This window comes from Monomorium pharaonis, chromosome 7 (genome assembly GCF_013373865.1).
Source record: "Monomorium pharaonis isolate MP-MQ-018 chromosome 7, ASM1337386v2, whole genome shotgun sequence".
NCBI lineage: Eukaryota > Metazoa > Arthropoda > Insecta > Hymenoptera > Formicidae > Monomorium > Monomorium pharaonis.
Window position 1 is genome coordinate 19,749,287 of NC_050473.1, and position 16,444 is coordinate 19,765,730.

Consider the following 16,444-nt stretch of genomic DNA (forward strand, 5'->3'; position numbering starts at 1 on the left):
TTTAAATTTTGGAATTTTTTAGAATTTTTGTGTAATATTATTACTTTTAAAAAATTTCTTAATTTTTTTACATAAATTGGAATACTTTTCAGAAATGTTAAAAAAACTACATTTTTTTTAGAATTTGAAAAGTGTTCCAATTCATATAAAAATAAAGAAAATTTTTCAGGGATAAATTATTTAATCATGCAACCAAAAATCTGCGATGTTGCTACTTTGTAATGGTAACTTTTTCTTGAAACCTTACTATTGCTCAGTATTTAGTTAATATCTTTGTAACAATCTATTAATTTATTACACATGTATTTTAAAAATTGATTTCTTAGACTTCTGACATGTAATATAAAAACATTTTAAAAATCAGTCACCATTTTATTAACTCTTTATAAGCCGAATATTTTTCTTGACTATAAAAAAATTTATGTAATGTAAAATCAACAAATATCAATACAGAATAACAATGAATTCAGCAGTTTCAATAATTTTATTATAACAAATACATACTGTAACTTTGAAGTAACAACGGCTTACAATGTTTGCACTTGTGTGTATAAAAGCTTAGGAATGAAATTCCATAAAATAGCTTGCGCTTGACGTTAAATATAGATAAAATATTTAATAAAATATCGGTATATTAGTATGTGACTTGAAAGTTATACGGCCCTTAGAGGGTTAATCATTTTTTTATCGATTAAGTTTAATAGATTACAGTTTTTTGCGACTTTTTAGAAAATTAGTAACTTTATTATAACAATAACTTTTAAAGTAGTAAAAACCGTTTTAAAACTAAACATATATATTTATAGACCTAAAATATATCTTTTAAATATATTTTATTAAGTCTTCTACAATTTTTCTAAGGTACTTATACTATTATTAAATTGATAATCAATTTAATTTGTGATATTATTTCTAGCTTTGGTTTATGTTGCGTTTATAAAAATTAAAAATATATTTTAGATATGCATATAAAATAGTATTAGGCATCAAGATTCAGTTTCGACATTTATTTGTGTGATTACATTTAAGCGGTCAAGTTTAAATAATTATTGTAAATTTTATTAATTTATTTTCATCTATATCCGCGGTTGAACTAATTTTAGCTAGTCGCAGTCAGACAGGTGATGAAACGCGATGACACTAACGTACGAGGCGTACCATAATTAGAACGCTTCTAGACAGGCTTGTGTTTTGTACGCAAGCACAAAATCGCATTACGAAACGCGATAATGATCGGCAGTCTCGAGCTGTCATGTAAATATCGTTATGTCTTCCATTGCGATTTACGACGCATCTTGTTGTACAGGTAATTAACGTGTGGGCAAGAAAAATCGGCTGAGTACAGTACATCTTCATTAGCTTCTCATCAAACACGTTCATTGCCAATCACGCGCGATTATTTCATTCATCACAGGAAAAAAACATATTATATATATATATATATATGTTTAATAAATTAACAATACATTTTTTTACGTTCGGAAAAAATTTGTCCGCTCTTTGATAACTTGACTTTTGTCCCGTTCGCGAAAAACTGCTGGATGTTGTTGTTCGCTGAATGAATAAGTGGAATCTTAAATCGTTCTGCCCGTTAAAAGTGAATATTAAAGTTTATTCCGTTGTAGTGAATTATTCAGCCGTTCATCAAAGCAGTAAAATCTCTTTTAACAATTAGCAGTACATCAATATGCGTGACGATAACAATCTGGAAAGAACCAACACCCCCTACGATACTGTTACAATCGAATGACAAATTTATTCGGAAAAAGATTTATTGAAAAAAAAAAAAGTTATATTGACTATAAACGTCGCATCTGATGCAGCGATATATTCGTAAAACTAACATTACGTTACGAAATGTTATGTGGACATTAAACGTCTCTTTCTCCTCATAATTGTATTGCAAATGTATACGTTTTACACAGATGCGTCTTTGTTTATTGATTACACGCAATTTCACACGTTGGACGCGTATACAATAAGCGAACATTTCACCGAGTCCAAAACAGCAACTTTCATTCGAAAGCGGCAACGAAGAATCAAGGCGTTCTTTTTTTTAACATTTCTTATATCTTAGGAGAATGTGAAAAAACCGTGACAAAATGTATTCGAATAATGTAAATCAGAAAAAAATATTGCATTTATTTAAAAATTTTGCAAGATACATTTATTTTACGATATTGCAATACGAATGATCTAGATTTTTATCTGCATTTTTTTTTATTGAATAGTGATCCATTTAACAAGAATAACAGTTTGCCATTAGAAAAGTGTTCTGATTCTTATGAAGTACGTTTTAGCGTCTTGCTAAAAAAAATTTATATTATTTTACTCAACATTTGACAATTATTATATTATTAAATTTTTTGTGTTAATTTTTTCAGTACATCTAATTTTTTCAAATTTAATCAATTTATTCAGTTGATAACGTACAATTTCCTATTAAATTTTTATTAAAAAATTTTGATAAGAAAGATTTAGTGTAAAATATTTTACATTTATTGTCCACACAGGTGTGCAATTATTATATTATAAAAATTAAAGATACTTTAATACAATTTATTAAAAGAGTTTTCTAAATTGTACCATTAGAAATTTTATTACAATAAGTGATATTAACGTAAGACTGATAAGTGATAAGTGATATAGTAAATGTAGTAATTAATAAGAATGTCAATTACAAAAATTAATTCAAGCTAGTTTTATTTTAACATCCCTAACATCTTTTCATTGTTGTTATTTATTAAATAGTTGACTCTTTTTCGAAAAATTATTAATAAAATGAGAATTAACAATAATTTTTTATATTTTTAAATGTTTTAATTTACAAATTTATTACTTTTAAAAGCGCGATATGATTTAAAAGGCTTACAGTGATCAGATGCTTAAATCATGCAACACGTTACAAATTTTTATATTAAAAGTTTTGACTTGTTAGGATCTTCGACTGTTATTAATTGTTCTAATATTTCAATATTTTATATTTTTACTTAATATAAGAAAAAACATGATGTATGAAACAAATGAGCAATCTGAACAAAAATTTAATAAAATATATTGCTTTGTACATGTTAATAGTACTTTAGAAAGCATCAAAATTGATGTTAATTTTTGATTAATTTATGCATTTTGCATTATGCATTTATATTGACTTTTAATATTTCCATTTTATAAAGGTTTATTATCAAATATTTTATATTTATTGGATATACATATTTGTAATTATTATAAATATGAAATTAATATTTTTATAAAACATGTTAAGTTTTCTAAATTGTGTCACCATAAATTTTATTAAAATAAATTATATTGATTGTTATTATTTCTCATTAATTATTATTCTTATTACTTATTGCTTATTAATTATTTGAGTCATTTCAAAAATAAATTATCAACAAAGAAGTATTATATATAGTTAATAACTTTTTAATTATTTTAATTCATAAATTCAACTTTCAAGCGATACAATATATGAAATAAAGATCACAAAACTTAGGCAACTGCTTGTCATTGTTAGATATATAATAGATACTTAAAACTTTAATTTACAATTTTCAACATGTTTATTTGCCTACAAATCAGTATTAAATGAGAAATATAATAAAAAGTAACTTAAATGGTAGACATGCATCTTATCTGGATAACAGCTACCAAATATTGAGTAAAATAATACCAATTAAATATTTTATTAATATAAAATAAATTTATTTTTTTAATTAGAAAATTATTTTAATAATTAGAAAATAATTTATTTTTCTAATTATTTACAGTATTATTTGGTTATATAATGAATATAACCAAATTTAATAATATTTACTAAACATTTAAAAAAGTAAAATTTTTGTCGATCTTTGTAGAAGACCTTGACTTAACAAGGTGTGACTTTCTTCTCTTGTGATTTAATTAAAGTGTCCATTCTCTTGCATATATATACATTTAAACTTGAATTTCCAGTATTCAGGATATTGTCAGTAAGTGGGTCATTCACCTTTTACTTGGTACACGAGACTACTCTTATCTCTTGACATATGTAATGCATTGCATAGAATTTAATAATATATTCGCATACATATATATATACATTTGCAAATCCAAGTATGTAAAAAGTTCTTCATCCATGTGTGTAAGTAGCATAAAAAAAAAAACAGCAAAACGTTACGTTTAAGTATATAAATTTATGTTTTACATATGTTTTACGTAGAAAACACAAAATGAATACTATATGAATACTTACACGTGAATCTAGAGTGCAATTATATATTTAAAATCATTTATTAATCACTTTTGTTTACCTTCCGAATTTTCAAGAGAGATTGTAAAAAGCCCCCAAAATTAAAACACTTAAGAAATGAAGAATTAATTATTCTGATTGGAACCTTGACACTTTCAGATGTTGCATTTATAGATCTTCTAAACTTGATCCTACCAGTTGTCGATACTCTCACATCATTTTACGCTATATCCAAAAGTTTCTTTTTTCTTTTAAGAAAAGATCGATAAATCTTAATTATTTCTCGATAACATTCGATGGGTTGTGTCGCAAAAGTAACGGCGATTATACTTGACGGAGATTTGTACGATTCCTCATAATGATCATTAGATCTTCCTAATTATTTCGATACACGAAAGCAAATTACATCAGCTGAACTTTCTAAAGCATTAACACAGAACGCAGTGATATAATTACGCGCTGAATACACTTGTTAATTATAATCGACATTGTAGGAGACCTTGATTAAACAGGATGACCCTTCTCTCTCATAAATTCTCTTGCATATCTTTAAGTCTGTTAAATCTATCAACCTGTGAAGGTCGAGTTTCTCAATAAGAAGCTTCCGCTAGATTACCCCGTACACGTGGATTCGTGTCAAGAATCGAGAGTCATATCGAAATTGTCGTACACATATATTATACTGAAGAAAAAAGGTGTGATATTTGCGACTATAAATGCATAGTAAATAATTGTAGTCAGGAATATATCATTATTATAGTAATTATTAATATAATATTAGCATAATAACTACACGGAGAAAATTTTATATCAAATATTACTATATACAATAATAATCACTGACCATAAGAAGAAATTTTGAGAATTATAACGTAAGTATTGTAAATAGTATGGAAATTTGATAAAAAAACGTAAAAATTTTCATAATTTGTTCCTTGGTTCGCGCTCATTATTTACCATAGTAATTTTTACCATAAAACTTTCTCTCTGTACATGTTTATAGTGGATGCTTATAATTATTGTTTTATAATACGACTTATTATATTAAAGTCTCCATTTTGGTCATGGCAACTGTATTATAATTTGCATAGACGAATATTACGATTATAAGAATTTTAATACAGTTTGAATAAACTATATATTGTTGAATAGCTATAAAAATATGGTTGTGTCCAAAAATAATTATAATTTTTATCTCACTGTAATTATCGGAGCCGAGAACGAAAGGCAGAGAGGAATTAGGTTTAACCGAAACCTCAGCCGTACTTTTAACAATGAAACTTTCTCCGTACAGAATTGTTGACCCATTTAAATTGAAATGTTTTTCAGGATGTTTTCATTGCTTATCAAGTATTGTTATAGATTACGTACGTACGGCGACAATGACCCTGAACTATTGAACGCTACCGCATTCCCGACGGTCCACCGACAATGTTGCATGCCATGTGCATTGCGTAATGCAGCATGCGACAATGTTTACTTTCCGTTTCTAAATGAGTTGCGAGGTAACCGTGCGGCAATCCGAGGAGAAATTCGACAACATGTTTCGATTAATGACGTACAATCAATCATGCGGCGTGCGCAAGCGAACGGACAAAGTTCGTTGCGGTTGCGTGAACTTCGGTCGCCGGGATCTAATTCCACAATTATAATTATCTACGATGCCTTCATCAAAAAAAATATTCGTTTCCTTTTTCTACGATTCTGTAATAATTTAACGTCATTGGGACATCGGTACCGTTGTCTGCGCGTTCTCGCCATCGCCGCTGGCCATGGGAAATCCGAATTGAGAAACATACAATCATATAACATAAACGGCAAGAAGCTGGACCAAAATCTTTTTTTACACGCCGTCTGGGGTTAAAATTATGGAGAGCAGGTCAAGGTGAATAGCATTCTCCGCCGAAAAGAACGATTAAAAAATAAAAATGATGAGAAATACAATAAGGTCAGGGTGAAAATTGGAATTAAATAATGCATTTGAACTCGTTTTTTTCGACAAATTCTTTTAGATTAAACTTCTACAATTATGCCAAAATGTCGATTAATAAAAATCTTCTAAACTTTAAATATAACGATCGAATGAAATCGAGATGCTTCGTAAATCTGAATTCCTATAAATAATCTTTTATTAATTATTAGAATTATTGTTGATCGAAATATTTTCTATTTATAAAGGGATACTAAATAGGTTTAACAATTTGTACACAAATAAGTACTAGTAATAAAATTTTATACTTATTTATGTATGAATTTTTTAAATTCTTAATGTAGCTGAATTTTTATTTAACATTTCTTCGAAAGAGATATTATTCTTATCTCTGATATTTTTTTATCAGAGATTTTCTAATGATGTCCGTTATATCTATTTATTATTACATAAATTATATTGGATGCAAAAAACAGAATAGCAACGTTATGTGAATATTCTGTAAATCATTCTTCTAGTGAAATGCGAATACAGTTGAGTAAATCTTCCGACCGACAGGATTTCTCAAATATCGAGAAATATTGATTAATTAGAGCGGTATCACATTAGACCGGTTTTACATTCATTAGTGTAAAATAATGTAAACGATGTGTAAAGAAAGAACCTAGACAAATTCTAGATGATACAATAAATTAAGAGTGATAATGTGAGTAACCATAATTAAGTGATGAAGAACGTCATTTTTTGATTGAGGTGAATATATTTACACTGGAACCCCGCGTTAGCGGACTGTTCGGGGCTTTGGTCCGCTAACGCGGGGTTATCTCCTATTGCTTGGTTTCACTCCCACTCCGTGAAATACGCGACTGCATTGCTTATTGCTATCCCCCACACACGCTACTCATGTGGGCCGAGTGCATATGGAGGGGATAGTTTCCGCTAACGCGGAGTACGCTAACGCGGGGTTCCAGTGTACGTATATTCCCAGACAATGCAATATCTAAAATCGAATCGTAAGACGGACACGTTTTTTTAAGACTACTTTTGAAAATGTGTCTTTAAGATGCCTCTTAGATTTTTAAGATGTCTTATGATCTAATTACGCAAATATATTACAAAAACAATTTTTGGGTAAAGTCTAAATTTCCTAATGGCTGATTGTGCATAATACATGATTAAACAAAGGTCTTTTTTTCTCGGAGTTTTTTAGTAGCCGATGGTTAAATTTCCAATTTTAGCTTTGCATCTTTATTGCATAAATCAGTATTTGTTTAACAGTTTTTATAATTATCCGTGATTCACATTGCTTAATACAATGGTGCGTAATATTGCGTAATTAAAATGCATATTCCCACGTATGATTAATGACATTGCGTGTGCAATTGTCGTAAATAGATGCGATTAAAAACATTATCAGTCGAGTCCATTTTTTTGTCATTATAGTCATTATAGTTAAGTTATATGCAGTAGTTTACGCCTAACGAGCTCGCTACAACATCGTTACAAAAACTTTTTAGATTAGTGAAATAATCGCTTTATACTGAAAAAGGAGTTTAATAATAATAATAAAGCTGTAATACAATAATTTTATTTAAATGTTTAATATAATCGAATATTTGATTATATAAATTATATAATTATATAAATAGTTATTAAACATAATAATAGTTTAGTAATACATCTGTTACTTGTTTTGACAGATGTGACATTTTAAGATGCAGGGTTGAGAAGTAACGCGTTACTTATAACGCCGTTACTATTATAGTTACTTTTCTTGATAACGAATTGATAACAGCGTTACTTTTCTTTTTCTGTAACTGTAACGTCGTTACATTTTTTGAGTAACAGTAACGAATTTAATAGTTACTTTTATTGTTACTTTTTGTAGTTTTAATTAAATTTCATATTTGAATAATGACATATGTAATTTATTTTTAGTCTTCAGTTATTGACCAATTACTTTATATAGAATTATTATAAGATCTTCCGAAGAAATTAAAAAAGCTATTTATTAAATTTAATATAGCTTTACCAAGCAGTGCATCCATTGACAAATTATTTAATATTAGTAATTCCGTATTGTCACCTTCCAGTAATCTATATGATGTATCATTTATCCACAAATTTTTTAATATTATAATTATAATTTTCTTGTATTTGGGAGGTTTAAATCTAGAAAAAAAAAACACTATATAATAGAGTGCCAAATTTTATGTAAGTTTAAAATTATTGCATAAACATAAATCGGGCGTACAAAAAACATAAATTTCACTATAGTTGTATTTTTTAAGAAAGATGTTAAAAAAAGAAAAGAATGTTAACGATCTAGTTACATTTTTTACTCGGTAACGAGTTACGGTAAGTAGTTACTTTTAAAAAGTAACTTTTCTATCCTTGTCAAGATGTACTGGGTAAGGAGCACCCGATCTTTTCTTTTTTTTACCGTTCTTTTTTTAGTGACGCACCCGTAATTGTACAAGTAAAACCGGTTTTTATATGAACCAAATAGGTTCATGATTGATAAAATGCGAGTAGACATACATTTTTATCGACGATTGAAACCGGTTTCGTAGCGTGAGAAAAGAATAGCTTTTGTTCTTAACAGGAATGCAAGTGGATTTGGCATAAATTAATGATGCATTGACACCAAACGGTTACTAAATATTATTAATGATAATGTTTTCGAGCTAACAAATGAAAATATGGGTCAGCATTTAATGTTAATAACAAATAAATTTTAACACATAAAAAATGTTTAATAATTATAAAAATTGTTTTTGTTATTTTAAATAAAATTGCCCTTTATTTCTTTCATTTTTGTGCGCACTCAAATTGTATAAAAAAAGTTGAAATTCTGTAAAAATAATTTAAAGATATTTTCTATAATAAAAAAATGTTAGTAAATTGGGAAGACATGCATTGTCCCGAAAAAATGTACTGAAATTCGAAAAGTGAGCTAATGTTCCGAAAAGTCAAAATCCCGAAATTGCGTGCGCGTGCGTGCGTGCGTGTGTTTGTGTGTGTATGCGTGTGTGTGTGTGTGTGTGTGTGTGTGTGTGTGTGTGTGTGTGTGTGTGTGTGTGTGTGTGTGTGTGTGTGAGGAGAAATTTTTAATTAAAATTTAATTGAGACTATGTCGCTACGATAAATAATTAGATCGATAAATGTGTCCTTCAGCTGTAGGCTGATGGTGCCATAGGCACTTTCTATGTTCCCCTCACTCTGCAATGGATGTTTAGAATTGAATCCTTATCGGGCAGTGAACGTGAATACATTATTATACACATATGTTACACATATACATATGTTACATTATATTCTTATTATGATACTATTTTAAAATTTGTAAAATGTGTATTTTAATTTTCTTTAATTATTTTTTACAAATATTTAGCGTCCAAAGAAAAGAGTAAATGATATTCTGATCATGTGGAAAATATTCATCTATTTAAAGATATCAGTAAGATGATTCGACTATTTAAATTTCAGCTTTTCTAATATCTTTCTAAAGTATTCAAAGATCGAGATGGTACAATAGAAAAAAGATTTATAAAACTCAATTTTTAGGACATTGTCCCACGTCCTAAATTTCGGGATTTTAATTTTTTGACACAATGCTTCGAGTCTTAAATTTCGGGATTTTGACTTTTCGGGACAATGCCTCGGTCTTAAATTTCGGGATTTTGACTTTTCGGAATAATGCATGTGCTTCAGAATTTTTCTTTCAGAGTTATCTCATACGACGCCGATCAAAAAGTTTTCAGAAAAGTTTTAATTTTTCATCATTCTAGAAAGATTTTGTAAAATGTCAGAAATTGTTGTGATAAGAATGTTTTACTGCACATGCAGTAAATGTAAACTCTATCCAGAAGCAAAACAAAAAAACATGACATCAAAATGATTTCAAAATGTCATTAAAAATAATTTTTCTATTAATCGTAATTTAGTTTTGTCATTTTACATGAATTGTGACTTATTTATATAGCTTGTTTATCTTAATTCTTTAACTTGTTTATCTTAATGCTTTAACTTTACGTTTTTCTTCATAAAGTATATTGAAATACATTAAATTTATTAAAAGATATAAAATTTCAAAAAATTAACTACTATATTCAGAGGATTACAGTTAGCATTATTTCAAGAAAGTTTCAAGTAACTTTTTGGTAATATTTTAGAAAAGTTGTAATTTTTTAAATAAACTATCAGCAACTTTCCTACAAGCTTTTCTTTCAAATGCGAGAATTGTGGATATTTCACTATTCCAAATTTGTGTCGGAAATGTTTTGTACAGACATATCTCTTAACTTTTATGAAATGTTTCAGTTGAAGTATTTTTAAAAAAATTGGATGCTGTATGGGACAGAATTCCGCTATTACTATTGAGTTATTACGTGTTATAGATATACCTAAAGATTTTATATTATTGAACGCCGCTTTTCTCTACATATATCTGTGCATAGCTGACATACGTGGAACAGAAAAATATACGTGGAAAAATAGAAAGATTTTGAGATATAAAATACGCTTGACCTTTTAATCTATTAAAGAAAAGGACGAGTAAATGTAAAATATTTTCAGTTCTGTGATCGAAACCACGATCTTCAGTGTAACAGACCGATGCGCTATCCGTTCGCTCTCTCTTACGCGTTATATTATTTTGGAACATCAATACACTTTGACTGTAATAATAAATTATCCGTGAGTTTAATCATTTATTAAGTAAATTCACATAATGAAAGAACATGGCGGAAATATTTAAAAAGTCATAAAAGTTAATCCCCAAATTTAATGTTAGTGTTTTTTAATGTAACTTGTAGTTTATTTACAATTTACATAAAAGTATGTCAAAATGTCGACATACAGCTTTCGAGGTGATTTCGTATATTCAAATCTTTAGGATTTTTATTATTAAGTTATAAGTACTACAGTCACGTTTGTCGGTGCATCGGCGCATAATGCGTATGATACTGTAGTCAGTAAAAATCACTCTCGAACGACATTGCACTTGTCAATGGCATGCTTTTGTCCTTTGATATCTTGCAAATTTATACAATAATTAGCACTTAAAGTAAGTACAAAGAAATATGGTAGTTAATAAAATTAAGTACATGATTTTTACGCGGAAAGAGTAGTTTTGCTGAAATATTTTATATCATATAATCAATACTATTTTTTTATATGATAATCTTTCTTCATTACATCTGTGTTAAAATTGAATCTAATGATATTCATTATGTTGTTAATTAACTTGTGTTTCAACGATTCAATTTGGTTTAATTCAAATAAAATTCTGTCAATTCGCTTCGATTCAATCAAAGAAATGAGATCTGATTTGAGCTTTTGCGTCAAAAAATCTTGATTTGTATATTTATAAATTTTTAGATAAGTTTAGCAAAACCGTTCCTTCCACATATGCGTACATGTTTTTTTAATTGATTAAAAAATGAAAGAAAATTGATTAGTTATCAACTGGTCGCAGGCCTAGTTTTACTACAATTTAAATAATTAAGAATATTCCATCAGTTTGGTTCTCGAGAGCTATATTGAAGTATTACAAGTATCATGTATACGATAATAATTAAGGTCAAAACATCTTTTTCTTGCTGACGCATGAATTCCTCGCCACTTGACTTTGGTAAAATGTACGATGACAAAGAATTCTCACTCGTAATTATACATGTTGAGATCGCAGACGCATTTGACGACAGTGCTACATTTGTGGAAAATTTAAGTTTTTTTTTTTTAATTGCATAAGAAACATTATTTAAGTACAGAAATCTCGAGCTGTGACTGTTCAAATTGACCTTCCACGATTTGGATTATCTTGTACAAATCGTCAGTCTTGTCTCAATTACCGTTTTAATTTTTCTTTTGATCATCGAAACTTGGTTGCAGTCACTTAGACATTCTCAGAATTGAAAGAAGGCAGTCGACAAGACACCGAATCTCTCTTACGCACTTGTGAATCAACGTGATCGGCATCCGCGCCGTACGCGATTGGAATAAATGCATACGCATGGCCTTCGGTTTATAGAAGTGCGACGATTACACGTTTTCCAGACCCACGAGTTAAATTAATATCCATAGATCGTCGCTTAAGGGAGTTCCCGATATTACTCCTCGCTATAAGTTTCGATGAATCGTCAAAGTCAACTATTATTAACCGTCAGGAGACGTAGGTATTTACTCCATTCCGCACTCGATCGAAGGTTAATAGCATTTTGTTAATTACGAGAGCTGACGGTGTATGAAGGTGCGAATTTCGATTGCCGCGCGTGCAATTAACAGCCAATGTTTAAAACATGAAGTTGTACGCGCAGCAAACGACAATATGCAACGCAGCTGTCATGACGTTTGTCAATGAGCCTGAAATTTTTTACTCGATCGTCACGCGTGAACACACAATTCATTTAATTAAAACATATATTGTTTATCGCGAAATAAAGATGTGTGAATTATTCAAATACGAATCAAATATAGGTGAGATTTGATTCGATTTAAATTTAAATTTCCATGATTTGAATCTGATTTATTTGAACATTCTGAACTATTCGAACACGAATCAAATCGAGATGAGATTTGATTAGATTTGGACTTGAATCTCTATAACTCAAAACTGAATTATTCGAACATTTTGAATTATTCGAAGACGAATCAAATCGATGTAAGATTTGATTCAATTTTGATTTGAATTTCTATAATTTGTATTTACGTTATTAGAACATTTCGAAATATTTGTATACGAATTAAATCGAGGTAAGAATTATATTTGAATCTCTATGATTTTAATCTGAGTTATTCGAACATTTCGAACTATTCGAATCTAATGGCAAATTCTGTTGGATTGCACCAGTGCGCACTATTAGTGCGCACTGAGTGCGCCCTCGTTTAGTGCAGTTTAGTTTTTTCCATTCTGAATACAAGGCAACAGAATACGAAACACTAAACTAGGGCGCACTAGTGTGCACTGGTGCACCCAATCGAATTCGCCATAAGTTATTTGAATATTTCGAATACGAATCAAATCAAAGCGAGATTTGATCCGATTTGTATTTGAATGCCTATGATTCGAACTTGAATTATTCGAACGTTTCGAATCTAAAAGAGTCAAATACAAATCATTGACAATCTTGTAAAATTATATAATTAGTATCATTTTTCTTATAGTAATGAAATATTTTGTTATATATATATAAATTTTTTAAATCTAAGAATAATTATGTTATTAATTAAGATTTATGTTTCAATGATTTGAATTTAAACAAAGTAATAAAACTCCATCTATTTCGGCGTCAAGAAATGTTGATTCGCAAATCTTTACCGGGAAATTTTTTTTTTCACTCGTTCAGTTCATTCATGATTTGTCTTTAAAATATTTGCGTCTAACAATAAGTATTAATTAGCGAAACCAAAGTTTATTACATTGAATAACGTTTTGCTTCTTTATGTTAATCTTGACAAAATCAATTCCGTTTTTACAAAAATATGTGACGAAACGTTAGATAAAATGCTAGATAAAATTTCGCAAACTTGTTACGACATACCAAAAGACATTCTACTCGTATAGGAGTAATGTAATGAGGAATTTCTGGGATCGCTCACCATAGTGCGGATTCGTGTGATGCACTTCCGGCCTGTCGTCACTCCAAATATCTTTCTCGGTGTCGATCGTGTAATTGCCGAGGCTGCTGATCAGCTCGACGAAAGTGAAGTTCTTAGTCGTGTCGGTCTTGTTGCGTGAGAGCACGCGAAGTATTTCGTCCTCCTCGAAGCTGCCGAGGTTGCTCGAGGATGTCAGGACCTCCATCGGCGACTCGGCGCGCGACAAACCGATTAGACTGAAGAAAATCGTCCAGTTTCTCACAAACGTCCTCATTTCTTCCCTCCGACGTGCGGACCGTGGGCCGAAGAGGTGTATCTCGGGAGTGGGTCTCCCAAACTTTCGCGATCGCCGGCGATCTTTTTGATAGATAAACGTGAACGAGATCACGTTTGCATTTGCGCGATCGTCATTGGAAATCCTCACTGTAATCTCAATGGGAATTTCGTTACTCGACCTTTCTCACTTTCTCTTTCTCTCTCTCTCTCTCTCTCTCTCTTTCTCTCTCTCGCTCGCTCCTTAGAGGAAACGTAGAGTCGTGATCGAAGGACCGCACCGGTCGAGGGGACCGCCGCATCGGCTGTATTCGCGATCTCCCGAATTATCCGGCTGTTCGAACGCGAACTTTACGAGTGATCGCGGCTCGATCGCGGAACGACGAAGTTACCTGTGCCACCTTGCCGATAGGGAGGCCGAGAAGAGGGGTGGATGCCGTGCCGCTCGTCATCGTCGTCGTTCTCTCCCACTCTTCTGTTTCGAGGACCTCGCGTCGAAAAAAATGATATGTGAATAGATGTAACTCCGCGCGAAGGAGTTGTTGCTCGCGGGCCGTGATGCGCTGCAGGCGTCGTTCGAGAAGACGAAACAACGACCACGAAATATTCCAGTTAAAATTCTGAGAAACGTTGGCACAATATGTGCCTTAAATGCACTTTCGACTTTGGTTTTTTTTTCCGAGAACACTCGGACGAAAAAGTGGCTTGGCATCCCGAGGGTTCTTGGTATATTTGAGGAGGGAGGTTCCCGGGGATTTTCGTGTGACTAATCAAACTGAATGACGTGTAACATTTAAATTTTTGATGCTTTCACCGCGGTTATTTTTATGATTTGAAATGATTGTGTCACGATCCGTGTATTTAGAGATAAGTGATCTTCCACGTGTTTGGAAAATAATTTTGAACAATTCTGTAATGTGCACCGAGAGAGAAAGTTTTAATAAATATATTTATTAAAATTATAAATTTTCATACCTCTAAATAAATAGTAATTAAAGTATGAAACTTGTTGTTGTGAATATAGTAAAATTAAAATTAAAAACTGGTTTTTTGTTGAAAACTTTATTCAAATCAAATTCAAATTTAATACATGACACAATGTAATATTTGAAATCTAATAAATTAATTTTTAGATACTGAATCAAGTTTTTTAATATAAAAAAAAAAAACATTTCAGTAAATGTTTGTTTGAACTGATGTACGTTCATGTGTTCAATTCATGTACCTAAAATTACAAAAATAGTAAATAAATTAGTCATAAGGTAATATTTTTAAAAATTTTATTACATTTGAGAATACGTATACTTGAATAGAGTTATATCATAGTAATATATCGCATTTATATAAATGGACATAATAACATAGTTCTCACTTGAAAAAACGGCAATTAATGGAAAAAAATAGCATATCACATTTGCAGGTGACTCATAATCCTGTGGTCTCGTGTCTGCATCCCACTAAGGTGAACGTGTCTTTGATGATATACAATATTAAATTAATTTAAATATCAAATTTTAGACGAAAATATTATTCAATTATGAGATACAATTTTTGTTATTTTTAATCAATAACGATTTTTAGACTTTAAATAAACATTTTCTTATTTTCATGTTTAAAGCCATTATTTAAAAAAGGAAAACTGTAACATAATACATGTGTGTGTGTGTGTGTGTGTGTATTTTATTAAGTAATATATATACTTTCTTATTATAAATAATATATATTTATATAATATTATATTTATATATGTATATATACATATACTCCATTGTAAAAAATTACTTTTTGCTAATTACAAATAATTTACTTAAAAAATAGAAAGAAATTATTAAAAAGAATTATTTAAAAAAATTAAATTACTTTTACTGAAAAAATTAATTTATAGATTAGATTGCATTGAATAATTTTTATAATTATTAAATAATAATGGTTAATAGGAAAATTACATTTATCAAAAATAAACGAATATTACAATCTATCTTAAGAAAATGCATTTATATTTCTATGCGGTTGTGCAAACCTATAGTTTATTAAAATTACCGAAAATGCCCGAAAGTACATGCTGTTGCATAATAGAAAGAGCATCGAGACGATTGGCTTGGAGTCAGCATAAAAAATAGAATTGCAACATATATTTCAGGCAATTGCAAGGGAAATTGATGTAAGAATGAATCGCAGTTTGTTTAACTATTCAAAGCTGTCGCTAAAGGGGAGAATTACGCCGCCGCGCGTCGACGCATTGTAGAATCTTACGCGCGCCGTCCATTCCATCGTAACGAGGCGCGCTACCGTTGCGACAAAGACACACATATTGTTCTATCCGCCGGCAATCAATTAGGATTCGACGGCGGTTTAACGCGATCATTCATAAGCGGAACGGTGCTGACGGCTCGAGATCAGCTTGCAAT

The 16,444-nt window shown here is 30.1% G+C and overlaps 1 protein-coding gene across 1 annotated transcript in view; it reads right to left on the minus strand.

Annotated features, from left to right (window-relative positions):
• Window positions 1-14,419, minus strand: part of LOC105836226 (O-acyltransferase like protein) — a 39,760-nt gene extending 25,341 nt beyond the window's left edge. The window contains exon 1 of the mRNA XM_012680118.3: window positions 13,764-14,419. Within this exon, the coding sequence (XP_012535572.2) occupies window positions 13,764-14,037 (274 nt within the window). The 5' untranslated portion in view covers window positions 14,038-14,419. The remainder of the gene's footprint in view (window positions 1-13,763) is intronic.
• Window positions 14,420-16,444: the final 2,025 nt, after the last annotated feature.